Source organism: Eubalaena glacialis, chromosome 9 (assembly GCF_028564815.1).
Source record: "Eubalaena glacialis isolate mEubGla1 chromosome 9, mEubGla1.1.hap2.+ XY, whole genome shotgun sequence".
Taxonomy (NCBI): Eukaryota; Metazoa; Chordata; class Mammalia; order Artiodactyla; family Balaenidae; genus Eubalaena; species Eubalaena glacialis.
The window spans coordinates 20,703,328-20,729,181 of record NC_083724.1 but is presented as its reverse complement, the minus strand read 5'-3'; the positions used below and the strand labels follow the sequence as shown (position 1 = coordinate 20,729,181).

The 25,854-nt window shown below is 53.9% G+C and overlaps 1 protein-coding gene across 1 annotated transcript in view; it reads left to right on the top strand.

Annotated features, from left to right (window-relative positions):
- COL27A1 (collagen type XXVII alpha 1 chain) overlaps positions 1-25,854 on the top strand; it is a 141,832-nt gene that overhangs the window by 58,638 nt on the left and 57,340 nt on the right. Inside the window, exons 14-24 of the mRNA XM_061200047.1 lie at positions 2,035-2,079; positions 9,876-9,929; positions 10,590-10,634; positions 13,849-13,902; positions 15,173-15,226; positions 15,868-15,921; positions 18,735-18,788; positions 18,939-18,992; positions 20,592-20,636; positions 21,824-21,877; positions 23,555-23,599. Coding sequence (XP_061056030.1) covers positions 2,035-2,079; positions 9,876-9,929; positions 10,590-10,634; positions 13,849-13,902; positions 15,173-15,226; positions 15,868-15,921; positions 18,735-18,788; positions 18,939-18,992; positions 20,592-20,636; positions 21,824-21,877; positions 23,555-23,599 — 558 coding nt within the window. The remainder of the gene's footprint in view (positions 1-2,034; positions 2,080-9,875; positions 9,930-10,589; positions 10,635-13,848; positions 13,903-15,172; positions 15,227-15,867; positions 15,922-18,734; positions 18,789-18,938; positions 18,993-20,591; positions 20,637-21,823; positions 21,878-23,554; positions 23,600-25,854) is intronic.

Genomic DNA, 25,854 nt, shown 5'->3' with positions numbered 1-25,854 from the left:
CCCTGGGCTATGTCCCATCCTCAAGGACTCAGGAAGGTTCATGCGTTACTCCCCACTGGGGAAGCCAGAGCTGCTGCCATCTTACAAAGCACCAGCAATGTTTATGGGATGCGGCCTGGGGAAGCAGATGGTTTTCAGGCCCTGTATGGAGGGAAGAGCCGAGTTCTAAAGAAATCTCCAGCATAGGCATGTTTATAGCGTTTGTAAATAATCGAGGCCCACGAAGGAGCCAGGTCAGCCTGCCCTGGGGAGCTGAGCCCGCCTCTCCCTTCCCGTCCCAGGCTCCAGCTCCTGCGGGGGGAAGATTGTTCTCTGCCTGGGGGTGCAGACCATGTCCAGAGCTCTTTGGAACACCTGCCATGTCCCTCCAATTCTCCTGGGGTTGCCAGCCTGCACAGCTGTGCCCAGCTGTGCCGGTGGCAGAGATGGCTGCTAGATCCATAATCAGTACCTGATTATGTGCTCGTGTCAATTCCACAAATGCTCCCTGAGCCTCACCCAGCTGGGGCTGACCTCTGGGCTCCCTGCGGGGCTGAAGCCCTGGCGTCGGAGCCAGATGGACCTGGGTTTGAATCCTGCTGCACCGCTTGCCAGGCGTGGAAGCTTGGACAAATCAGTTCACCCATCTGGATCTCGGTTTCCTTATCTGTAAATCACGGGGCTCCGATGCCGGCCTCAGAGGGCTGTTGCGAGAATGAAATGAGAGAGGGCAGGGAGGTATTGGGCCTATGAAAAGCATTCACTGGATGGAGGGGTTGTAAATAGTAGGTAATAATGGGGCACGTCTCCTGCCCTGGGGGAGCTCATGGCCATCTCCCTAGTCCATTGCACGAGGTGAAGTTGAGATGGGTGGGATCAAAGAGGTCCCAGGTGCTAAGGAGGAGGGAGAGAGAAGCAGGGAAGACTCCTGGAGAAGATGGCGTTGGAATTGGGATGAGGAAAGAGGTGGGAGGACACTCCAGGTGGAGGATAGAGCACTGGCAAAGGCACCGAGGTGAGAAACCAGAGTCTTTCCTTCAGTGTATCAGTTACTGGATTAACCACTATAACATGTGACGTCATCCTGGAAGTGCCCTTGGGGAGGGGCAGGGATGTCTTTGTACTCACGGCCCAGAGGAGCAGAAAGAGGACCTGATGAGTGGTCCCGGCTCTGTCACACGGTTGAGTGACCTTGAACAGGTCCCTTCCCTTTCCTGAGCCTCAGGTCCTTCATTTTAAAGCCAAGGCTGCTTCTCCTCCTCCTCTTCTCCGTGGCTGTAGTAATGACCTCCCGTCTGGGATTGCACAGATGAAGGCAGACAAAGCCCCTGGAGGATGTTGGTTATTGCTAATCACCATTTCTAGAGACACCTTTGCATTTTGAACTTGCTCCAGACCCCTCTACCTGTCTTTACTGGTGTAAGCAATTGAAGGTCCATTTTTAGAGATCTGAGAAACAGAAACTTGCACACTGCCACACACGGCCACATCTCCTGACTCCCAGGCAAGAGCTCTCCAGCCTCTCAGAGGCCCTGGGAGGTGGGAACCGGAGAGCCTCCTTCTGGTGGGGGGTTGGGGTGGGGGGGGTTCTCTGAGGGCCCCCAGCACCTCCTGGCTGAGAGAAAGAGGGAAGCCAGCCTGGTGGCTCTCAGCTTGGTGCCCTCACCACTGTGTTATTTCCTTGAACTTGACCTTGGGAAATTGCTTAACCTTTGGAGGCTCAGTTTTGCCATCTGTAAAGTGAGAGCGAAATGAGATCTGGGTCAGGCATCCTGCACATCTTTATTGCCATGATCAGGATTCTGCCCATTCTCACACATACAATTGGAAGGTACTGGATTTGGAAATCCAACCTCCCCATTTTACAGATGTGGAAAGCTGATGGCAGAGGGGGGAGGGTCTCGTTCAAACTCCAGGCCAGGCTCAGGAGAGTCAGGAAAAAGGAACGGTCAGCTCCAAAGGATTCCACCAGGTGCCCACGTGGAGGATGGTGTGGAGGGCGTGGCCTGGAGAGAGACAGAGCAAGTAACCACCTTCGTCTCTCTTTCTTTGCAGGGAGAACTGGGCTTACCAGGGCCCCTAGGAGTCCCTGGCCTCCTTGTAAGTACACAGATGCCTGGGGAGGGGGAGGGCTAGGATGCAGGGTGTGGGGAACAAGCCACAAGTCCCCTCGGAGGAGCTGGGGGAGCAGGACAGACAAGTCTAGGAAGGGGGCTGAGGGAAAAAAGCCCTGCTGTGTGGCTTCAGATGGATCACCTACCTTCTCCCAGACCCTTTCTTCATGAGTTAAATGAGGATGGGTGCTTGGAGCATGGGACTGCCATGTACTTTCACACCTGCTGCCTGTCCATCGCTCTGCAGCAAGGTCTAGGCATGTGGTAGTGTGCCCATTTGACAGGTGAGGTGCTTCAGGTCCAGACAAAGGAAGTGACTGGCAGAGGAGGTGAGGCTCTGGGCCATGCTGGACAGTCTTCTCCATCCTTTTCAGAACACTGACTTTGGAGCCAGACCACCTGAGTTCAAGTCACAGTTCTGCCACATCCTGGCTGTGTGACCTGGACCAATTCACTTACCCTCTCTGAGCCTTAGTTCCTCATCTGTAAAATGGGTATGGTGGTAGAATCCTCTTGGGGTGCCTGTGAGGATTAAATGAGGCATTGCTTGTACTGTCTTCGGCACAAGGTCTAGCACTCAGTAAATATTCATTTATTATAATATTGTTATTTTAAAATATTCTTTATTGTTACTGTCTCCTGGTGTGCCCGGGACCGAGAGGGGCCTGTACACGGGGAGGTCAGAGGCAATCTGACCTCTAACTCCATCCAGGTTGGGGTAGCCTTGTGGAGTGGTGCTATTAGCCAAAACCGTGACTCCCCGCTGGGCCTTCAGAGGCTTAGTCTTGGCCTTGGGCCCGGCCCCAAGAGCCAGTGACAGGCCCGAGCCTGGGAAATGAGTCTAGGAGCTTCCCTGAGGGTCTGATGCCCCCCTCCTCTGTCCTTGGGGTCATACCTCATGGGGTGTGAGTCTGAGGGGCTTACACAAGTAGACCGTTCCCTAGTTTCACAAATGGGCTGCCAGCTTTGGCTACTCCAGCGACTGTGCCAAGAGATTCTATCGAGAAGGAGGCTGGAGAAGGCCCTGGAGAGTTGGGGGGCCCCATTGTTCAGGGGAGACCAGTCCTGGGAAGAGGGCCCAGAGGCTCCCATGGGCAATGTGCTCCTGCTCCGGTGGGTGGGGGCAGAACCAGGGCAGGGTCGGGGTGGAGGTCAGATCAACCTGGGTCTGAATCCTGGCCTCGCCTCCTCTGGGCTCTGTGGTCTGCAGTTACGGCCTCACTTCCCTGAGCCTCCGGGATCCACTCTGTAAGACGGGATCTTCGCTCCTGCTCTTGTTAGGACCACAGACACACCCGGTCCAGTCCAGTCAAGTGGATAAGGAGGTAGTCCCTAGACCCAGATCACCTGGGCTCAAATCCTAGCTCTATCACTCATTTAATTGCAGTTCTGAGCACATTTTTTAACCCCCCCGCCCCCGTGCCTCAATTTCTTCATCTTTAAAATGGGAATAATATTAGTACCTAACTTGGGAGAATGTTGTGAGGATTTAAGGAAACTAGTACCTATATAGTGCCTAGTACATAGTAAGCACTCATGAAGCACTAGTTATAATAATAATAATAATAAATTTAATAATAATCATAATATGAATGATTTTACTCTTACTTGTTAATAATAAAGTACTGTTAATACATAGTGATTCAGTAGTAGTAGTAGTAGTAGTAGTAGTAGTAGTAATGTTTTACACACACACATAAGATATTTTTTGCCTGGTAGCAGCCATCTGGAGTGCTGCATTGAGAAAGATTTCAAAGTCACGTTGGAAATTAGTGGGAGAGGGTGCTGCAAATTGGTGATGTCTGCCTTGGCTTGGGATGAGGAAGTGTCAACACATGAGTCATACATTTGTCATCCCTGATGTCCTTTGCTGAGCACCTTCTTTGGCACAAGGCACTGACCTGAATGCTTTGGAAAAAGAAATATCTGCGATGAGTGTTAGAGAACCTGACGTTATGAGGATCTCAGAAGTCTACTGGTCCAACCTTCTCTAAGCTCAGCAGGACTCCCTTCTGGAGAATTTTGGTCATACGGTCATTAAACTCCAACTTGAACACCCTGGTGTTGGAAGCTCCCTCCTGTGAAAGCCCATCCGCGTTCACAGAGCTCTCATTGTGCAGGGTTTTCCTGTGTTTTGAGCCCAGCTCATCTCCCTGCCCCTGGGAGAAGCTGTTCAAGACGTAAAGATGGTTGTTGTCTGTTCTTCCCAAGGCTCCTTCTTCAGGCTATATGATCCCCATCCCCAAAGCTTTTCTGAAGGGATGTTTACGTATCTTGGCTGTCATCCTTGGCACATGTGCCTATTTGTCATTGTTGGCACCCACTAGGTTGGATCCTGAGAGGGGTAAGAATATTGCTTGGCCAAATGCACGCAGATTCTGGAGACTATGCCATCATAGCCCTTGGCCTTCCTGACTCTTTACAAAGCTCTTTCCCACCGATGCTCCCCTTTGCTCTCCACAGTTAGGGCTGCCAGATAAAATATAAGACGCCCAGTGAAATTTGAATTTCAGATACAATATTTAGAACACATTTATACTAAAATATCATTCATTTGTTTGATTGTTTATCTGACATTCAGATTTTAACTGGGCATCCTGTATTTTTATTCACTCAATCTGGCAACCCTGTGCTCAGTATCTCTTAGGAGAATCCCATTGGGCAGATGGGCAGATTGAGGCCCTAGGTCAAGGTCACACACAAGGCAGGAGAAGATGGAGGCATGATCAGAGGCCATGTCCCCCAACTCCTAGTTCAGAGTACGTCTCTTCCTGCCCCCCTTCTGAGGGGCCTGAGCTAGGGGTGAGCCCTGGGTGTCCCTGCATTTCTCAGGCCCTGCACCCCCTCATGGTCCCCTTTCCAAAGAGCTGCTGTCTACCCCCCACACCCCCAGCCCGCCCTTGCCTTATGTCTTTCTCTGGCCACTTTCAGTCTCGCTTCCTCTGTTTTTAAATCCCCTTTGGGTGCCAAGGTGACATTCCTTTTTCCTTGTGCCTGGGGGTGCCACAGGGCTAGACCTGCACCCACCAAATCACCACCACTCTCCTCCAAGCCAGTGCCCTCTCCCACCCAAGGCACCCACTCCTGACCTGGATTTTTGGGGACAGCAGCTTCTGTGCTTGGGGAAAAAATTGCTTCCCCCAAAGAGTTGGAGAGGAAAGGAATTTTCTAACCAGGAGCTAAAGGGAAGAGGGATCGTGAGTCACATACGGTTTTCCAGAGGATGTGGGTTTTTAGCTGAGCAAATGGGAATTCCACGTACTGATAATCATTTTAGTGGGGATTCAGATTTACACAATGCCTTCTGTCTAGTCAGCTGAAGCAATTTGCATGCAGACTGAAGTCGAAACTTCCCCCGTCCCCTGGGTCCTTGCAGGCGGGAGGAAGGGTGAGGGAGGACAGACTAACATGTATGGAGCTTCTGTCTGCTCTGTGTGTGCTTGACACGCATTAGGCTGGGAGCCTCGAGTTGCTTGAGGCGGGCGGCAGCAGCCTGGTCACCCTGATGAGGAGGCTGAGTGGAGCCTGAGGTCACCAGCTAGGGACTTGCAACCCAGGCCTGTGTGACCCCAATCTCATAAGCCGCTGGTGGCCCTCTGCAGAGACAGCCTTGAAACAGCCCCCTTTGAGTAATTGAAACCCTTTGGCTGGGCTTCAAGCAAAGTGTGCCTGTTTCCAGAATCTGCTCAACAAAGAAAATTTCTGTCTTTTTTATTCTGAGTGACACAAAGGGAATTTTGGCCTCTCCATTTAATGAGACCCAAAGAATATGTGATCTGGCCAAATGCCAGCATGTGGGATATAGTGGACAAGTCTACCATACTCTGTTGCTAAATGATCATCTGGCTTTGTTTCTTTGTCTAGAAATCAAGGTCAGGAACCCCACTAGCTGGCATTTACCAAACCCTCCTGTGCTGGGTCCTGTGCTAGGTATTTAATTATCATAGCAGGCCTCTGAGTGGGAAGTGGGATTACAATTGTACAGTCAAGGAAACCAAGGCTCAGAGAGGCTGAAGCACCTGCCCGAGGTCACCCAGCTGTTAAGCTGGAGCTCGGCCTGTGTTTACAGCTCGTGAACTTCACCGCTGCACCTAGTTCCACACGACTTCTGTGCTGAATGGAGAGGGTATGTGAGAGTGTGGACTGGGCAGTGCCAGCGGCTGTTCTGTGTGAGAGATGGTGCTTATTAAGACCACACAGGAGCCGGGACTGGCCACAGCTCCCAGGTCCTGTCCCCAGGCTGCTGACCCCCTATCGGAGTTTCTGGAAAGAGGCCTTGTTGCCTTAAAAGGCAGTTCCAGGGTTTAGCCACTTTTAGTGAGAGCTTCCTCTGGGGCATGGGACAGGCAGTGGCCACATAGGCACCCACGTCAATGGTCATGGGTATGGAACAGGCCATGAGCGAAAGCCACGTCAGGCTCAGACATGATGGCAGGGGCCTGACCTGGCCTGTGGGGTCAGGGAAGTGATGCTGGTGGTGAGGGCAGAGGACAATGTGAGCTCAGGGCCGAGCACTCAGTATAGGAAGCAGTGGCCAAGGATGGCCCGGCTGCAGAGGAACAGCAGAGCAGGAAGGTAAGGCATGTGCGAGGGAGGGAGGGAGCTCTGCCAGCACCCATGAGGGTGGGTGATGGGAGCCCCCTAGGTTTTCTTTCAGGAGTCCTGGGCAAACGCCAGCCTGGATGCCTGCTGGCACATGGGACGCCGGAGTGGGACTCTTGCCTGTTTTTGAATCTCAAGCCTGTCCTCACACTCTGTCCCTTTTGAGTGAGAGCAGTGAGGAAAGGAATCCTTGGGTCCTTTATTGGAGTAAACAGAGTCAATCCCAGGCTTGTGAGCATGGTCTGTAGGGCCAAGATGGACAGACATACCTGTTCTGGCCCTGCCTATGTCCCCCGCTTGTTGCGTAGTCTTGGGTTAGTTGCTTCACCTCACTCTGAGCCTCGGTTTTCTCATCTGTGAAATGGAATGGCACTAATGATGGTGCTGACCTCATGGGGTTACTGTGAGCAGTTGGTGAGCATCTGAACAGAGCTGATGAGACTGGGAAGTGTCTGGCGTGGTGCCTGGCACACAGTAGGAGCTCCTTCAGTGGTCACAGATGTGGTTGGTTGGTTGTGTTCTTGGTGGGAGTCAACGAGATGAAGGGCAAAGTGTGTGGAGCAGGATCTGGGAGTTTAGGCAAACATGGAAACAGGTTCTAGATTACGGGCATTACTCACTGTTCTTTCTCGTGGGATGTGATATTGCGTGTCACTTGGCCAAGCTGCCCACGACAGTATCGAGCGCGGAGCAGACTGGTATCTGCAGGCTGAACTGGGGGGAATGTGGCCTGAGGTTTTCTCTGTTCTCCCGCAAATGCTCTTATAGTCCAACGTGGGGATCCTGCCCACATGAAGGAGAACTGCCCTGAGCAAGCGGCCACCTTCTCCCCGTGTGCCCTGCAGCCAGAGCCCCTTTTCCATGGGTTCTTGGGTGGGATGCCACGCTGGCCCTCACCTCACCACACACAGACCCCTTTGGAGAGGCTCACAGGGGTGACACGCACACGCCGGGCTGTGTGGTACCTACATGGGCGTCGGTCGGGCCTGTACTGGATTCACCCTCCACACAACAAGCGGCCGTCAGGTCTGGAGCGGGGAAGAGGGAGCCTGTGTTCCCGGAGCTGCTGGCTGGTCCTCTCTGCTCGGGGCCCCGGCCCCCATTGGAGCCAACTGCGCTAGCAGGGCCTAGTCTGTTTATTTGTGCACCACGGGGAACGCTGGGTGGCCACCCCTTGCTCCCTTCCTCCAGGAAGAGAGAGGGAGGGGGGAGCCGCAGCCAAAGCCTCCTGCTGAAATGCTCTTCTCTGAGGGGCTGGCTTTCCTTCACTCCAGCCTCTCCCTGGCCAGCGATCCTGGCTTCTCCTCTCCAAAGATTACTTCAGAATTGCTTAGGAGCTCTGGGGACAGACTGCCTGGTGTGAATCCCAGCTCTGCCCAGCTCTGTGATTTGCTCAAGCCCTCACCTCTCAGAGCCTCAGTTTCCTCATCTGTAAAATGGGGAGAGTAGCAGACGGACCATGAAGGGCTGTCGTGAGGAGTAACGGAGTTGAGGCATGTGAAGTACGTAACACGGTGCTTACCAGCCAGTGTCGTTTGTATTGCTAATATCACCTGTTAAACTGAGAGCTCGCTTTCTTAATAGGATTACTTGATGGGAACTGAAAGCAGAGTTCCTTGGCAAAGGCTCAGCGAGGTTTGGTTTGACCCAATCAGGTGGGTTCAGGGGGGCGGGGGGTGAGAATCTGCATTGCCTCAGCCAGGCCTTGCCGTTGCCGTCTGTGCGCTCCGCGTGTTTCCCTCTGTCTCTCTCCTGGGGGCATTCCACTGCACAGGCTCCTCGGGCCTGTCCGCCCGTCCGTCCGCAGGAGTCAGCAGGAATGTGACATTTCATTCTCTGCCGGCCTCCCTCTGAGCTGTCTCCAGGCAGCTCCCACAGGAACCCGTTCTTGAACCTGGCCACCTGGAGCAGCCTTTGTTCCTCAGTGCTTCAGAGCATTGGTCAGGGGCCTCTGTGGAGCCTGATTCAGGGATGTGGGAAACTGAGGCCCAGAGAGGTGAAGCACATTGACCGGGCTCACACAGCAGCCAGACACTCAGATCAGTCACAGAGGATGGACAAGGGAGAGGAGAGGTTATTTCAGGGGCTCCCTTTCTCTGGGGGAGGGCTTAATGTGATGGCTGTGGCTGAGGGCAGTGGTGATGGGGGAGGGCAGGAAGTGAGGAGGAGACTTCAGGGAAAGAGGGTGGGCTTGTTTAGAGAAAATCCATTCACCCCTTCCCTTTAGACCAGGGTTTCTGACCTCAACGCTATTGACATTTGAGCCAGCTAATTCTTTGCTGTGGGGCCTCCACCCACGAGATGCCAGTGGCACCTCTTCAGTTGTAACCACCAAAAATGCCTCCAGGCAGTGCCAAGTACTTTACACATGTAAGTCAATTACTTCTCCAAACAACTCTAGGAAGCACAGAGTATTAGTCCCTGTTTTAGACGAGGGAACTGAGGCACGGAGAGGTTAACCCCCGAAATCGCACAGTGAGTGAGCAGCAGAGGAGAGGAGGGACGGGTGGTCTGGCCTCGACATACACTCACTGCCTCCCGGCCTTTCCCTAGCCCTCAGTGAAGGGCCCCCCCTGAAGGGAACGTGACTCTCCAGGGTCTAGGAACTCCTCTGCTCCCGCCTTGGACAGTCTGATCTGATCTGACGCTGGGTCTCCAGCCTGTGGTCCAGGACCTACCCGCTGATCTTAGTGTCCTACAGGGTCCATCTGCACCTCGGGTGTCTGTGATTGACAGCCCCACTCCTTCCTTGCTGCTGTCCCAAGGAGGTGGCCCAGCTTCTGGAAGCAGAAAGTTCCTGCCCCTCACTAAGCTAGAGGAGTCGAAGCTTCTGTGTGTGCTTATTTAACCCTCACAACAGCTTTCAGGGCGAGGGATCATTGTCCCCATTTTATAGATCAGGAGATCGAGGTCCACAGAAGCCCAGTGAAATGCCCTGAGTCCCTTAACTAGTATGGGATGTAAAGAATCTAATATGAGGTGGAAAGGAGTGGTGAAAGGGGCAGCAATCAAGAAATGAACTTGGGAGAGGTCCTCTGTGAAATTTACTCCGGTACTTCAGTGGAGGTGAACGTGCCTAATTACAAGATCAACCCAGAGGGTTTGCGTCCTCGAAATCCTTCCCAGGCCAGCCTCCTGTGAGCCACCTCTCATGGCGTCCTCTTCTCATTCTCTTCCCAGGGCGACATGGGAGCATTGGGTCCAATTGGCTACCCAGGACCCAAGGGCATGAAGGTAAACAAGAGCTGTCCCTTAATTCGAGTCTCATCACAGCTGGGCACCCCCTGACTCATTTCAGCCCGGAAGGAAGGCTACCCTGATACGGTGTTGGGGGGCACTCAGAGGGGGGCTGGGGTGGAACGTGGCAGATCAGGGGCTCAGTGCTTCTCAGTCCTGAGAGCCAGTCATCGTCCCCATGTCATTTATGCCAGACATCTTTATTGGACAGCAGTCCTCCAGCTGAGCATGACTTGGTTCTGGACTTCAGGACACTGAAAGTCCAGTGGGGGACATTACCAGGAGCACAGAAACTCTATATAATGGCAAGCCAGTGAGTTCAGGACATCCCTGAGTGGGATGGGCATGCAGGAGAAAGGTGGGTTAAAATTGCCCGGACCACGTTCCAGGGATGATTCCATTTGGCCAACAAGCGTGTGACACGGCTCATGAAGCCCATCTCTCCCCATCAGCACCCTTCTCCCCTGGATGTGTCCAGAGCACTGCGATTCACAAGTCAACTGCCCCTTCTCATGGTCCTTCAATCCACACCACTGCCCTTTGGGCTGGGGCCTCCAGCACGGGGTCTTGCAGCAAGCCAGTGGGTTTACGCCAGGGCTCTTGACTTGTGGGGTTTTGGACCTCCCTCACAGCTGAACCCTGGCCTCTGTCTTGCAGGGACTGATGGGAAACGTGGGGGAACCCGGACTGAAAGGTGATAAGGTGATCTGAATACTCCCTTATTGCACTGTGTTTTGTCTGCATGCGAACCCCCTCAGCCTCGACGCTGCTGCTGATTTCTTGCCAGGTCCTCTCCCCTGCACTCTTACTGCCTCCCCTCTGGACCCGCTAAATCTGCGCTCCCCAGCTTCTTCCTTGTGACTCTGGGTGGGACCCAGGCAGATGGTTCTGGAGGCACGCAGACCTTGGCAGACAGAGTATGGGGGGCTCTTGAGACCCGGGTCGGGGGTAGGATAAGGCAGGTCTCCGAATTTGGGGAGCAAAGCTGAGGGCAAAGCCACAGAACACGGGGTGGGCGGGGAGGAGCGGTGCTGAGATGATGGGCCCCAGGGCAGGGCTGATGGGGGGTCCAGAGACCCCTCCCAGGCGTAGGAGGAAACAGATGCGCATCAACCACCCAGATGAGAACGGGGAGCCCCATCCCAGAGTCTGAAAATGCAACGGAAAAGCCAGGACGGGCCCCTGAGCTCCCACCTGCTTTCCTGCCAGCTGCCATGTGCCCTCCGCAGCCCTGCTGCTGAACTGACCCCGGGCCAAACCAGAGCTGGAGGTGGGTAGGTGGGACCCCGGGGCCCAGCATGGGGCAGCACCTGGCCTGGGTCCTGCAGCATCTGAGCCAGGAGACATGGAGGGCAGGGAGTGGTGCCCCTGTGCTCTGCCCTGTGGCCATCTCCCTGCCCTCCCCTCTGCCTCAGGGAGTGTGGGAGAGCTTCTGGCAGCCTCCCAGTTTCCATAAACCTGAGCCGATAAGAGCTGCTCAGCTGCTCCCGGGGCCAGGCTGCCTCTGCACCTGTCTTCAGATGACTCTGCTCCTCCTAAATCCGAGGAACAGGAACAGGTACCGGCGCTGGGCCCCCTCTGAGCGCTCTGCAGGGCTTAGCCCGCACATCCTCCACCCCTCTGTGAGATAGGAAGCTTGCCGAGCACAGACAGCTGGTAAGTAGTGTCAGGATTTGAACCCAGGCACTGCCGACAGAGACCTCCACCACGAAGCAAGACTGAGGTCAGAAGGGCAGAGCCAGTGAGGCCCTTAGAGGTCACCTCCTCCAGTGCCTACATTTCACAGCCGGGGAAGCAGACCCAAAGAGAAGAGATGCATCGAAGGAAACTCAGTGATCTGTTGGAGCCAGCCCAGACCCTGGACTCAGAAAGTTAGAGCTGCTGGGCAGAAATGGGCACCCCAGATTGTCTCACCCACTCCCACCCCTAGGTACCTGGCCGTGCCGTGCTCAGCCCAGTCTTCTCATCTGTTTCCCCCTTTCCCATCTCCTCCCGTCATGCCCAAGCCTCCAGCTGCAGCTCCCTCTGCCTCGCCAACTCAGCTCTGCCCCCTGGCTCTGCCCTGCTGACTTTGCTAAGCCCCCTCTTCCATGGCCCTCCCTCTGGAGATGCAGGGGCTTTCTGTTGGAGGTGGGGCTTCCCCACAGCTACCTGTTTACCCTGCGTTGTGAGTCATCAGCACTCTGGAAATGTTGAAGTCATGGAGGAAGGGAAGGCAGTGGGGGAAATAGGAGTGTAGGCAGGGAGCTTTTTATAGGCCCTTTGCAGAGCTGGCCTCCAGCTCACTGTTTCTTCAGGAACATGGCAATCAATGTGTTACATAGAACTCGGCTGGCTTGCTGACTGGTGGTGCCTGGGACATTGAGAGAGGTGAAAGCACTGGAAAAAAAAAAAAAAAAGAGGAGAAAATTATTTTCCTGCTCGTAGATCTCAGGAAAATCAAATAAGTCTTCAGCGTTGAAAAAAAAGAAAAATAAGAAAAGCAAAAGAAATCTCTTTTCTGCCCCTTTGGCTGGGGCAGGTCTTAATATTTCGGGGGCCAGGGTTCTGATCAGCCCCTCTTCACTCCCACCCTACCCCCTGGCCCTCCCCTGGGATGATGGAGCCACCCCTTCATGTTCCATGGTCATCCTGCCCAGAATCCCAGATTGTCCATGACCCAGCCTGGCCTCAGTCCCACTTACAACCACCTGGCTCCCTCTCTCCCCATGGTGACACATTCTGGAACCCAGGCTCCTGCTCCAGGCCCAGCTTTCTCCAAATCCATTGTCCTGATTTCTTAGGTGCCTTTGAAACTTTTTTTTTTAAACCATCTTACTCCTCCTTTGGACATTTTAAAAAAATGTTCCTTGGTTCCTAAAATTCTGGGATATTGTACAAGATTTTCCAAACTGGAAAAACCAAAATAAGTTAAAAATTGTTTTTATTTAAAAAAAAAATTCTGGCTTTTGTTCTACCAAGGAAGTTCTGCTGGATCATGGCCTTAGCTCACGACATGAGTTCTCTAAGATTCTCCATTCTTCCTGGGTTTTTCTCCCCGTTCCTCCAACTGCTCCCGGGGCTGTGAATGTTTTCTGAGTCCTGGGGCCAATGTACCAACATGGAAAGCTGGAAATGATGAGGGCTGTGTGAGACAGTTCCGGCTCCAAGGAGAAACATCTCCCAATCTGGTTCTGCAACAGCTCATTTACCAGGATGTGGCTGAATACAGGGAGGGACTAGAAGAGGCCTCCGACAGCCAGAATCAGTGTCACCAAGCCCATGCAGTGTGTCATCTTAGAAAAGAAACACCCAGACCTAACTCGAGACCAGTTTACTCGCTGTTTACACATAGTCTTGACTAGCCAGGTGCTCCGGTTTCTCATGCTATAGCTGATTAAAAGCAGCTAATTAGCAGTAGAACCGAAGCAGATTGCTGGCATAGAAACTCCCACAGAAGGACGAAATGACAGCTCACAGCCTGGCGGTGAAAAATATCAAGCAACAGATGCACTCAGAACCCTCAGTGGTGCGGGGCCACCGTCCAGGCTGCACGCTCCTCTGTGTGACATCAGTTGATGATGAAGAGGTTGAAAGATCAAGGCACAGCTCCTTTGACCCTCCAGTGTCTGTTCTCCCGACAAGGCCAGGTGACATTGGGCAGTTTAGTTTCTGTTAGTGGAATGTTCAGCCACATGAGCAACCCCAGGCAGACCTGCACGTAAGCTGGCTCTGTCCCCCCCAGGGCCTACCTTCCCCACCCGGGGCAGGGCAGGGCTGGGAGCTGCCCTTTTCTCTAACAAGGCTGCTGCTGGGCAGATCGACTTTGGGAACAGCCTCAGCAAAGCTGTACCCTCCCAGTGGGTCTGGATGTCGGGGAGACTTCCAGAACCCACCGTGGTCTCCATCATAACCTTCTTTGCTGATGTGTATTTAGGGTGAACAAGGGGTTCCGGGTGTGTCAGGAGATACCGGATTCCAAGGAGACAAGGTAATTGCAGCAGATTCGCCCCCTGCCCCCTGCCCTGCCCTTCTCTGGCTCTGGCTTCCTTCCCAGGGCCTGTCAAGGGCCAGGACCCGCCTGTACGATGACTTCCTTTCACACAATCCTGTCTTCTCCATCCTCCGTCTACCCTCACATTGTCTCTTCCCTGGACTTTACAATGGCCTCCTGACTTATTCCCAGGCCCCAGCCTCTTCCCTCCCAGTCTGTCTTCCTCACCGACACAAAATTGTTCTGAGGGCCCAGCTCTGCTCTGTGCTCACAGCCCATCCATGGCTCCCTACTGCCCCCAGAGTGGTGTCCTGGCTCCTCGCCCCGGCAGCTGGACCCCCAGTGCACAGGACACTCTGACACTTTCCTGCCCCTCGCCCTTCTAGCCCTGTGCTCCAGCCCCACTGACCTGCCCTCTGCACCTCAAGTTTGCACACACTGCTGCCCAGCCGGGCACACCCTCCGACCAGCCTGTGCACGGCCCAGCCCCGCCGCAGAACCCCGCGTGGATGCCATTTTCTCTACCTGCTCAGGAAGTGGCCATTCCCTTCTCTGACATTCTCATTCCCTGCCCATCACCTGCGGTAGCACATTTCTCCCCTGGTTGATGGGGATTTGTGCTCAGCCCCCTGCCAGACAGCAGGTTCCCAAGGATAGGGCCGCCGGCTGGCCCGGAGGAGCTCAGCTTAGGGTCCTGCACAGAATGGTGAACATTTAAGACACATCTGAGTGAGTAGCTGGCCTGACTGACTGAGGAACCCAGGCAGCCTGCCGAGGCCGGCTCCTCTTTGCCTGTGTCCGGCACCATGTGGCCACATCTGGACCTCACCCAGCCAGTCAATGAGACCCAGATGTTGGCCAGCTCTGCCTCTTCCTCTCCCCTCCCTCCTGGCTGGCCCGTCCTGACCCAGCCTCAGTGTCTCCGGGTTGCGAGCCACGCAGGCCTGGCTGCCTCTCCAGCTGGGCCCCAGGCTCCAGACTTCCCCGGGCATCAAGGGCGCTTCAGTGCTTGCTTGGAGGCCCAGGGTCCCGGGTTCCAGGATGACCTGGTGAGGACAGGAGCTGCTGTTTCACCTTTGCATCCCCGGGTCCCAGCCTATAGGGCTGCCAAGCTGGAACTTGCAAGCAGGGAAAAGGACTGGGGAGCTCATCCTCCCCCTAAAAGTGGATGTTCTCCAAGCCTCAGGCCGGCAAGGATGACCAAGCAGCCGTTCATCTGGCCATTTCCGGTCCTTACTAACCCCAGTTTGCTCTGCATCTTTTTCAGGGGAGCCAGGGATTGCCAGGGTTCCCAGGCGCACGGGGGAAGCCAGGGCCTGTGGTAAGTACCTTCTGCTCTGAGATCCCCAACCTCACACTCTCCAAATGGTCATGGAATGTGGCCAGAGATGCTTTCACATCCAGGATCTCCTTTCCTCTCGCAGCAGCTCTGGGAGGCAAATAGAGCAGAGCAGAAATGGAGATTCACCCATTTTACAGATGAGGACACTGAGGCCCAGAGGGGCAGGAGTACACCCAGCATCATAGATAGGCTTCAGTCACTGGCAGACCTCTGGTGAGCATCAGGGCTCCCAATGTCTTGTAAATAATAGTAACATTATTAATGATAGCAGTGGGTGTCATTTATTTATTGAATGTTACTGTGCATCAGATCCTTCCTGTGCTGTACCTCTCTGAAGTCTGCCAACAACCCCAGGAGTTAGAGACTTATTATTGCTCCCATTTTGCAGATGGGGAAAGTGAGGTTCCGAGGTGAAGTGACTTGCCCTGGATCCTGTGACTAGCAAGTGTAGGAGATGGGGTTTGAACCGTAGCTCCTTGCAGTTATCTAGGCAGATTTCACTCATATTCTCCTGAGTTTTCCAACCACCTCCAGGCAGGGGGCTAATACAGGGGATCCAGGGAAGGTAGACCCTCACTTAGCCCTGCCTCCTCCACAATCTCTTCTCTTCTCTTCCATAGGGCAAAGTTGGAGACAAAGGATCCGTTGGGTTTCCTGGGCCCCCTGGACCCGAGGTATGCAATACCCTATTTCTCTGTGTCTGGCTGCTACTGGGACTGGGTGTTGAGCCTTGGGAAACCAAGGCTCAGAGACAGGGAGAGACTTGCCTGAGGTCACACAGCAGATGAGAGATGGGGCTGAGAATAGAAATTCCTTTTCTGCCTCTCTGCCTCCCAGCTTCCCTAGAGGCTCTCAAAGGCCGTGGGGCAGAAGCTGGCCTCAGACAGCCTCCCCAGCTTCGTAGCCGCCTTTACAGTTTCCAGAAACAAACATCAGGAAAACCCTCTGAGCTCCACTGCCTCGACCCTTCACGGGAGCTCCCCACATTCTCTACCCTGAGGTTTGAGGCATCCAACCCGTCTGAGCCCTGGAACTTTTCTAACTGCCCACAGCCACCCTGGAGAAGTGCAGGGCTCACGGCTCACAGGGATGGGGAGCAGGAGACAAGTGTAAAATTCTGATGTTTGAATGGAGAAGGAGAAATAATGAAGGATGGATAAAGCGATTAACATAACAACTCTAGTTGAGTCAGTAGAACCTGAGAGTTTCTGATACATGTGATAACGAGCACAGGTATGTTGAACGTTCATCAGCTGGAATTTATGTACAAAGGAGCGAGGCAGCTAGTCGAGCCCCTTTTGCTCTCCCCCCACCCCACCCCAAACCCCAGTACAGGGACCAGCTCTGGAGAACAGGGTGGACAGTGCTAGGGCTACTGTCTGTCTCAGGGGGTCTAGGTCCTCCCTAGCCGCCACCCCACCTCTACACACCTCCCTGGCTTGGGGCCTTGCACATTCGTAAGGTCTCAGAGACAGAACTCGAGTTCTGCCGGGTTCTCCAGATCCCTCCAAAGATCACTCCTGGTATCGCCCGGATGGATGAGAGAGTGTTTCCTGAAAGCTACAAGTTCTACTCTCCACTCTGTTGACTTTGGCCATGACACAGTCCTATCTTTAGATGAATGGACTTGGCCTCTCTTCCATGGACCTGGTTCCTTCCCCTGGTCACTGTGGAAAAAGACTTTTCTGAGAGTCCGGGTTTCCCAGCAGTCTGGCCAGTGCGGGTGGAAAGCCTGCTGCCTCACATTTATTAGGCACCTCCTCATGCCAGGAGGCTGCGTAGTATCTTCGGGATGAGAACTGGTTGAATGGTCACCACAACCAGTGAGGGAGATATTGCTACCACCGTTTACAGATGAGGGAACTGAGTCACAGAGCAGGGGAGTGACCTCCTCAGGGTCACTCTGCTACTTGTAGCAAAGAAGGTCTTTATTTGCTCTTTGGCTCCCTCCTGGGTCCCTGGACAGACGGGGGTGGGGTCTTCCTTCCCCATCTTTGTGTTCTGTTTGGATTGGCGCACTCAGTATCCAGAAGATGGCTTGGCTCAGCTGAAGACAGAAGCTGACGAGCATGTCAGCGCCTTCCCGGGTCTTTGCCTCTTTTCGGCGACCGACTGTGGGTGCAGCTCCAGCTCCCTAGCCCCAGTGAGAATTAGCTCTTTCACTCATCAGTGGGTCCAATCTGTGTGAGTGCTAGAATTTGATCAGGATCCTGACCTTCAAGTTCTCCCTGGAGACAGGCCCACCCCAGGCAGACTTGTTTTGTTTTCCCAGGACACAGGACCCAAAACCCTTTGGAATGCAGATTTTTATTGAGTGCTTACCAGGTGCCAAATACTGAACTAAGCGCTGCTTTAGTTCTCTTTAAGCCTCGGAACAGCCTGTTAGATGATTTTATGGTCGCCATTTTAGAGGTGAGGAAGCCGAGGCCCAGAGAGGCTTAGAAACCTGTCCGGGGTCACACAGTGAGTCGGGGCAGAATGGGACTTTGAGTCTTTCAATTTGAAGAAAAAGACATGGGGCTTTAGCTCCATGTGTGTTAGCTCCAAATTCAGGACCATTCTTGCCTTTGCTAATGAGAAGAGTGAGAGAATGCTTGAGCTGGAATTTAATGGGAGTTACCAAAAGCTCAAAAGAGGAAGGGGAAAAAGCCACTTACAAAGGCGAAGTGGGAGAGCATTCTGATCTCAGGGATTCATATAAGAAGGCTTTGGTTTCTGGCTGGCAGAAAACTGAGGGAGTAGTGGGTCTGCCCTGAAAGCAAATGGGGTTCTAGGCTGAATTAACAGAGGTATTACACCTAGAACAAGGAAGGGGATGTTCTTATACTGGCCTGTGCTGGTCAGTTCACACCCAGAGAAGCCTGGGTGTCCTAGTGATCACCAACATTGGAAGCTGGGCAGTTGGAGGAAGCCAGACTGAGGGGCCCCGGGCCCCTGACTAGAAGCCGTTGAAGGGACAGAGAAGGGCAGGCCTTTTCTTTTGGGGAAGGGAGGAGATTCTGCTCCGTGTCAGGAAGAAGCTTCCATTGTACAGTCATCCATCTAGTAAATCTCATTCGGAATTTCAGCTTCCGATATGAGTTGAGATTTACTAGATCAGTCCTTTTCGAGCCTTTCAAAGTCACAAGAAACCCAGAACACAGAGGATCCTTGCAGTAAAGGATGGCACCTCTCAGAGCAGAGGACGGCTGGCTCTGAGGCCCTGGCTGCCCCAGGCTTAGGACTTGGGAAAGTCTGGATTAGACGAACTTGTATGTGCTTGTTCCTGTGCTAAGACCTTCCTGCCTTGTCTTCCTTCATTTTCTCAGCACCTCTCTGAAGTGTAGGAGCTGATTCTTTGTTTTAGAACTGTGATAACTGACTGCCCAGCGTCACATCCCCTGCAGGATGAGATGGAAACCCAGGTCGGTCCCCCTCTGGGACCTGTGGTCTTAGCATTTCCCTTCAGAGTCCCCCTGGGTGACTTCTGCTCTCTGCTTCCCTTCAGGGATTTCCCGGAGACATTGGCCGCCCTGGGGACAACGGCCCAGAAGGCATGAAGGTGAGTCCCTGCCCAGGGGAGCACCAGTTGCTGAGGATGACAACTCTATGGAAACCATGGGCCTGCTTCCAAGCCAGCAGGAGTCTTGCCAGCCTGTGATGGAGATGGAGGTGCCGCCTCTGAGACCCCTTTTTGTTCCCTTCTCACCAGGGTAAGCCTGGAGCTCGAGGCCTGCCGGGACCCCGTGGGCAGCTGGGGCCAGAGGTGAGACCGTCTGGCCCTGCCCCCTGCCCATCCCTCCCAGCTCCCAGCCTGCTCTCTCCTGGGTCCTGGAGGCCTTAGATGAGGGCCAGGGCCCCTCAGTCAGGAGACACAGGGCCCAGGGCCCCCTCAGGCTTGCCCTCCAGCTCACCCTTTACAGCCCTGCCCCGTGACCTTTCCAGGGTCCTTCTCTGCCCCGGCCTGACTGGCGGGTCACGCCCACCACGGCAGCCCCCTTGCCCTGGGGTTTTCTCTCTCAGAGCCGCCGCCACTGCTCTTGGTCACAGTAGCACAGTTTATTGGGGTATTGATATGGGAGGGAAGGAATCGTCGGCTCACGTGAGGTCCTGAATCTCAGGGGGATAAAGACACTACGTCGGGTCCCATGGTTAGTGGCAGGCAGCATTAGGATTCCAACCCAGGTCTGCTGAACCCAAAGCCCATGGCATAGACCCTATAACTTCTGGGCTCCTGGGGGCTGCCTCCGGCCTCCCCAGAGAGTGACATGACTTGTGCAGCTAGTAGGTGGCAGAGTGAAGATGTGCTTATTGACTCATTCATGATGAAGGGGATTGACAAGTTCTCTGGGCCTGTTGGAGCATCAGGTGGAGGGCTGTTGGATGCCTCACAGACTGGTCCCAGGTTTTTCCCGTGCATGAGGCCCTCCACTGCACACCTTGGCCTCAGGCCTTGGGTCCCCCATGACACACAGCCCTGGGTGAGGGTGCAGGAGGCCCAGACTCACCACAACCACAGGCAGGCATCTGGCTGACATGGATCCCTTCTCAGGCTGGTTCCGGGTCTGGCATGCCAGACGGGCCAGTCTGGAGGCTGCCTGAGCCTGTGGGAGGGCCTGAGGCATCTCCACGGGCGGGAAGCGGGAAGGAGGGTGGGAGGGAAAGACGGCACCAGCCCCGTGCTTCCGTTTACACTCACGTTACCACGTTACCACTCATATGCCTGCCGCTTGCTCATGTCTTGATTCATCTGTCCGCTCGTACATTCATCGGTCCTCCATCTCTTCCCTCTCTTGTGCCCGCCTCCCAGCCTTCATGCACCACACACCCACTAGACCCTGGGCACACTCATGCTGAGTGATGTCGGGGGCATGGCTTCAAAAAAGAATGAGACATCGTGGCTCTCCTCCAGGAACTCAACTTAGGCTACTCATCAGAGTTTAGGATGATCCTCTCTGCCCTGCACCCTTTTACAGGTGGGGAAACTGAGGCACAGTGAGGGTAAGTTCTTTCACCGAGGAAATGGCAGAGCTCAGAATAGAGCCCGTATCTTTGAGCTGCCGTCTGGGCTCTACTCCCACAGCATATGATAGGGTTTGACTCTCCTGCCCAGCACTACCACCAGCCCGGGCTAACCACATTCACAGGGCACCTGGAGCCCCATTCACACAGAAGCCCCCATGTGGCCTGGGCTCTAGGCCTCTGCCCTGGGTGGGGCTAGGCAGGGGGCCCAGGTGCACCATTTCTAGGTCCAGGAGAGCTCTCCTGTGCCCACCCCTTCCCCTCCTAACAGGTCAAGTTCTCCAAGGCAACCGCTGGGTTAACTTTCTCCTTTTTGTTCCTCTCTCGTGTCTCCTGACTCTAGGGAGATGAGGGACCCATGGGGCCACCAGGGGCCCCTGGCTTGGAGGTGAGTGTTGCTGGCTCGGGGGAGGTGGGATTTGTCAGTGCTGAGCCAGCTGTGTGCAGGTGGGCAACATCTGGGTGGTGCTCTGGAGAGAAGTTGTCAGTGAGGGCCTTGGGCCCCCCCAGGGATGGAGCTAGGACAGACTCCAGAGGAGAGAGACAAGGGGCAGGAAACTGTTCTTGCGCACCTACTGTGTGCTGGTGCTTTGCGCATCCATTTCCGTTCATTTGATTCTCCCGTGAGAGAGACAGTGCCTTTCTTAGTTTCATTCAAGGCCCTCAAGGCTCAAAGAGCGAAGGGCTTAGCCCAGTATCTCATAGCCAGGAAGCGAGGATTCCCTGCCTGGAACCTGACTCTGCATTCTCTCCACTGCTCCAAGTGGCCTTCCAGAAAGAAGGTGTATGTCCCGCCCCACCTTCAGTCGCGATTGCATAAATTGGCAGTTTGTGGATTTTTTTGGTCTCAGGACCTCTTTACGTTCTTAAAAATGATTGAGGACCCAAAATGCTTTTCTTTGTGTGGGTTGTATCGATATGAGTACTTAAAACTGAGAAACTTTGGATCAATTCATTCAAAATTAATAACAAACACATTTCATGTTAACAAAAATAATAGTTTTTTAAAAAAAAAATAGCTATATTTTCCAAAGCAAAATCATCTAATGAAAAGAGTGGCATTGTTTTACATATTTTGCAAATCTCTTTAACGTCTGGCTTAATAGGAGTCAGCTGGATTCTCCATTCTGCCTCTGCGTTCCATCTGTGGATGATACCACGTGTCATGTAGCCTCTGGAAAACTCCACTTACATTCATGAAAATGAGTGACACGGGCAAATGACAGCTTAATATTCTTATGAAAATAGTTTTGACCTCCAGTGAAATCTCCAGTGAAAGGGTCTCAGGGACCCCCAGAGGGCCCCGGACCACACTTTGAGGACCACTGGTGTAAACTCTCCATTCCCCCTGTGTCCTTTATCTTCTGTTCCAGTCCCTTCCTTTTCCTCACTCCCTGAAAGCAGGTTTCATCATCCCCATTAGCAAACAAGACCAGCCGGGGAAGGGGGACTTCCCAAGGTCACACAGCTGTAGACCCTCCCTGCATCCCCAAGGACAGTTGGCAGCCTAGAGACATAGTGGCTCTGCATCCCCGCCCCCTCCTGGCTTCTCTCACTCACCTCTCTCTGTTGCAGGGTCAACCCGGCAGAAAGGGGTTTCCTGGAAGGCCTGGCCCGGATGGCTTGAAGGTGAGGGGACCTGGAAGTGACTGGGTGGGGAGGAGAGAACGCCTGGGGAAGAGAGGAGAGAGGGGGAGCCAACCTATGAGGCCCTAGGATGACCCCTGAATCCCTGGCCTGTTGTGAAAAAGGCAGGAAATGGTCCCCGTTTATCACAAAGTATGTATGGGTAACGGAGAGGAAAAAATGGACAGAACCTCAGTGTCTCCCAGTGGGGCAGCGTTCAAGTAATGGGGTACAATGCAGCCACCAAAGATGGCGTGCTGGAAGATTTTACAAGACGGGAAAATGCCTGTGCATTGCGGGGGGCGATGGCGGGGGTGTAGGAAGCAGGTCACATAGTGGAAGAGTGCAGAATGAACCTGTGGCAGGGGCTGGTTACACTTGTTCCCGAAGGCTCAGAGCAAAGGCTGGAATGTGGACGGGGGTTATCTCTGGGTGGTGGGATTACAGGAGATTTCCATTTTCTTCTCTGGGCTTCCGTATTTTCCCCATCATGTACCATAAACATGCATTTCATTTATTAACAGTTTTTTTAAAGTTATCAAAAAAAGAACTGGCCCCAGTAGGAGAGTATGATCCTCAACACATGGGCAGCTTAATGCCTTTCCAGGCACTCCCTTTGAAGGTTGGATTTCCCCAGCCGTCCTGGGCAGGGATCACTGGGCCAAGTTTACAGCTGGGCAAGCGCACAGAGGGTGAGGGCAGAGCTGGGGGACCCAGGCTGTCCACGTCCCCTCCCCTCAGGGGAAATGGCCCCCGTGTCTGTGTCTGTCTGGCCCCTCTGGGGGTCCCAAGTGTGAGGTCTGGGGGAGGAGTTGGGGTGGAGGCTGAGGCTCGAGCCGGGATCACAGTGAGCCACGTCCATTTGTAAACCAAACTCCTGGCTGGTCCAAGCCCACGTCCTGCCCTCTGAGGTCTCGGCCTTTCTCCCTCAGACACCAGCTGTCTTTCTGTAGTGGGAGCAGTGACATAGCCTGGGTGGATTTATCCCATGGGTCTGCTCACCAGGGTGGCTATGGCCGCAGAAGGAGCAGGAGCCGTCCCAGCAGACAGACGAGGCTGCGAACGGCCACCGGGTATGAGAGCTGGAAATAGCCTCCGAGACAAATGAGTCTGATTTTCCTAATTTGTAGCTGGGGACGCCGAGCCCAGAGCAGAGACGAGACCCACCAAAGTCACCTGTGAGCTGGTGGCAGAGCTCTGGTGGGTTAGGTCCAGTACTCAGGTGCCCTGACTCCCCCAGTTCCCTGCTCATCCTGCGGTGGGGCAGCCTGCTGCAGTAGGAATGGGGATTTCCATCAGTCAGACCAAAGTTCCAATTCTAGCCCTGCTTCCAGCTCACTGTGTGACCTCAAGAAGGTCCCTTCACCTCTCTGAGCTTCAGTTTCTATCTCCACAAAATGGGTTGATGAAGGGCCCAAATGAGATACAGATCTCGTGCCAAGTAATCTGCCCAGGGCCACTCCGAGGGAATGGTGACTGGGGTCATCCCTGGGGCCAGAGGTTCTGTCCCAGTATCCCTTGACCCTGCCACTTGTTTGGAGTCTCCAAGGCCAGACTCTGGAGTTGAGTTTCCTGGTCCATCCCCACCGGTGGGGACTAAGGCCAGTCAACTGGGGTGTCCCCCAGGAGGCCTAGACTCCTGTCACCCATGCCAAGTGACCCTCCTCTGTTTCTCTGCAGGGAGAACCAGGCAATCCTGGACGGCCGGGGCCCGTGGGTGAGCAGGTGAGTCACCACCGTCTTGGAGCATATCGGCTCCCTTTACTGAGCGCTTACACTGTGGGAAGCACACACACGCACCTCATTCATCCCCATCCCAGCTGGAGAGGTAGGTTCGCTCATCTTCCCCTTTCATTGACACGGACAGACTCTGGCTCTGAGGGAGGTGAGGTCACCGAATGAGAAAGCCATGAATCTCAGTCACAGTGGCCACTCCCCACGGCCTGATTCTGCAGATGTTCTGGGGGCATTCGCCCAAAGACATTACGTGACTTTGCTCCCAGAACGTGAAAAGTGGAAGAGCCCGTCACGGTCGCCGCTCGTGCTCAGTTTAACGGGGAAGCTGAAGACCAGAGAAGCAGAGCCGCTTGCCAGGGACTCTTGGTCCAGGCATCCCTAAATTATAAAGAAGATGAAATTCAAACCAGTGGGTCTGGATAGTTGGAAAGTCAGGTCAGGGTCTGAAGAGGAGAGGAGGTGACAAGTGGTCATTGAGAAGGAGGTCCAGGGTCCTCCGTGCTGGAGGCTGCTGAGTGGATATCCGGCCTCAGTCCCCCCCTCTGCAGCCCCGTGACTCCTGAAAGCTTCACCTCTGGGCTTGTAGGCCGGGTTGGAAGGTAGCAAGCAGTCTCCTCCACTCCTTTAAAGGAGGACCCCACCTTCTGAACCCTGTGAGGAGCTGCCTCAGGCTGGAAGGAGCAATGATGCTGGGGACCCAGAAGAATTTGTCTCCACCGAGAAACACCATCAATGGCGTGAGAGTCACACACACGATGAGCTTCCTCACCAGGCCTGCAACATCTGTTGGGGGGAAGAAAGGAACTAAAGCAGGGGGAGGACTGGATTTTTGAAACCTTTCCAGTGTTATTCGAGTGCATTCTGTGGGAAGCCTGGGAGTTTGGAAGGGCGGCCGTGGCCTGGATGTATTTCCTGATTGGAAAAAAACAGGCAATACGTTCCGCAAATTTAATTTCATAGTTATGCTCATGGTAGGGCCCTCGGGAAATAGATAATCGGAATCCTAAGATGGCAGGACACGAAAGGTCCTTAGAAATCACTCTATCCTGGCGTCCTAACCTTTCTTGTGCCTTGGACCCCTTTGGCAGGCTGGTGAAGGCCATGGACCCCTTCTCAGAATAGAGAACTTTTAAATGCATAAAATACAAAACAAAGGACTACAGAGGAAATCAATTATATTGAAATACAGATATGACAATACATTAAAATGTGATCTCCTCAAAGATCTGCTTCTTTATTCTTGCATTAAATAGCGAGATCTAACGGCGGGTCCAGTCACGACCTAAATTTTGAGGTGGTGACAAGCCTTATTGATACATTTTGAACTCTCTGCAGCAGTGACGGTAATGTGACATGTAAATATCTGTGACCATTACAGGTGCTGTGGGTTTGTTGCCTACACTCATATTTGAGGGAATTGCTAAATTTCAACTAGGTTGGTGAAAATAAAAGTTGTAATTTTTCCCATTCAAGTTTATGGACCACCCCAGCCCCCCCACCCCCCGCCTCCTGAAATCCATCCATGGAGCCTTACAGGGACCCCAGGTGAAGAACCCCTGGATCCTGGTCCATGTTGGCAGTCTGGGATTCATGGAGGAGAATGGGCTTGACTTAGATGACCAAGTAAGGTGGTAAAGCTGGGGCAGGAGGAGTGGGAACCTGGCCTGGGCAGCCCCGGGCTCACTTGTTCAGTAGAGCCCTCAGCTAGCTGCCCGGCCGGCTGAGCAGGAAAGAGAGACCTGTCTGAGCCGTGAGGCAGGAGCCCAGTGGCTGCCGTTAGGCATGCGGGGTGCCATGCCTGCTGTTCCCTCGGCCCCATCCCGAGGTGGGAAGGAGCAGGCATTTCCTGTTCATGGCAGAATCAGAAGATCCCCAGGAAAGAGTATAAGGACCTCCTTATAATCACAGTGTCTGCTGCATTTATCGGGTGCCAGGCTGTGTGCCAAACACTTTCCGTACCATCCCCGGCAGTTCCTCCAGCAACCCTATGACAGTCAGTAGTATTGGCCCCGTTTTGCAAATGAGGAAACCAAGGCTCTGAGAAGTTAAGTAATTTGCCCGAGATCTCCCAGGCGGTAACATAACCGTCAGAGCCCAAGTTGACACCCAGGCCTGCTGGATTCCCGTGACCTGCCCCGAAGAGACTAGAAAACCCTTGACCTGAGCTCTTGCAGTTTTCCAACAGCTAGAGTGCAGCCAGCCTGCCGGGCCCTGTCCCAGGTGCTGGGTGCACAAAGATAATT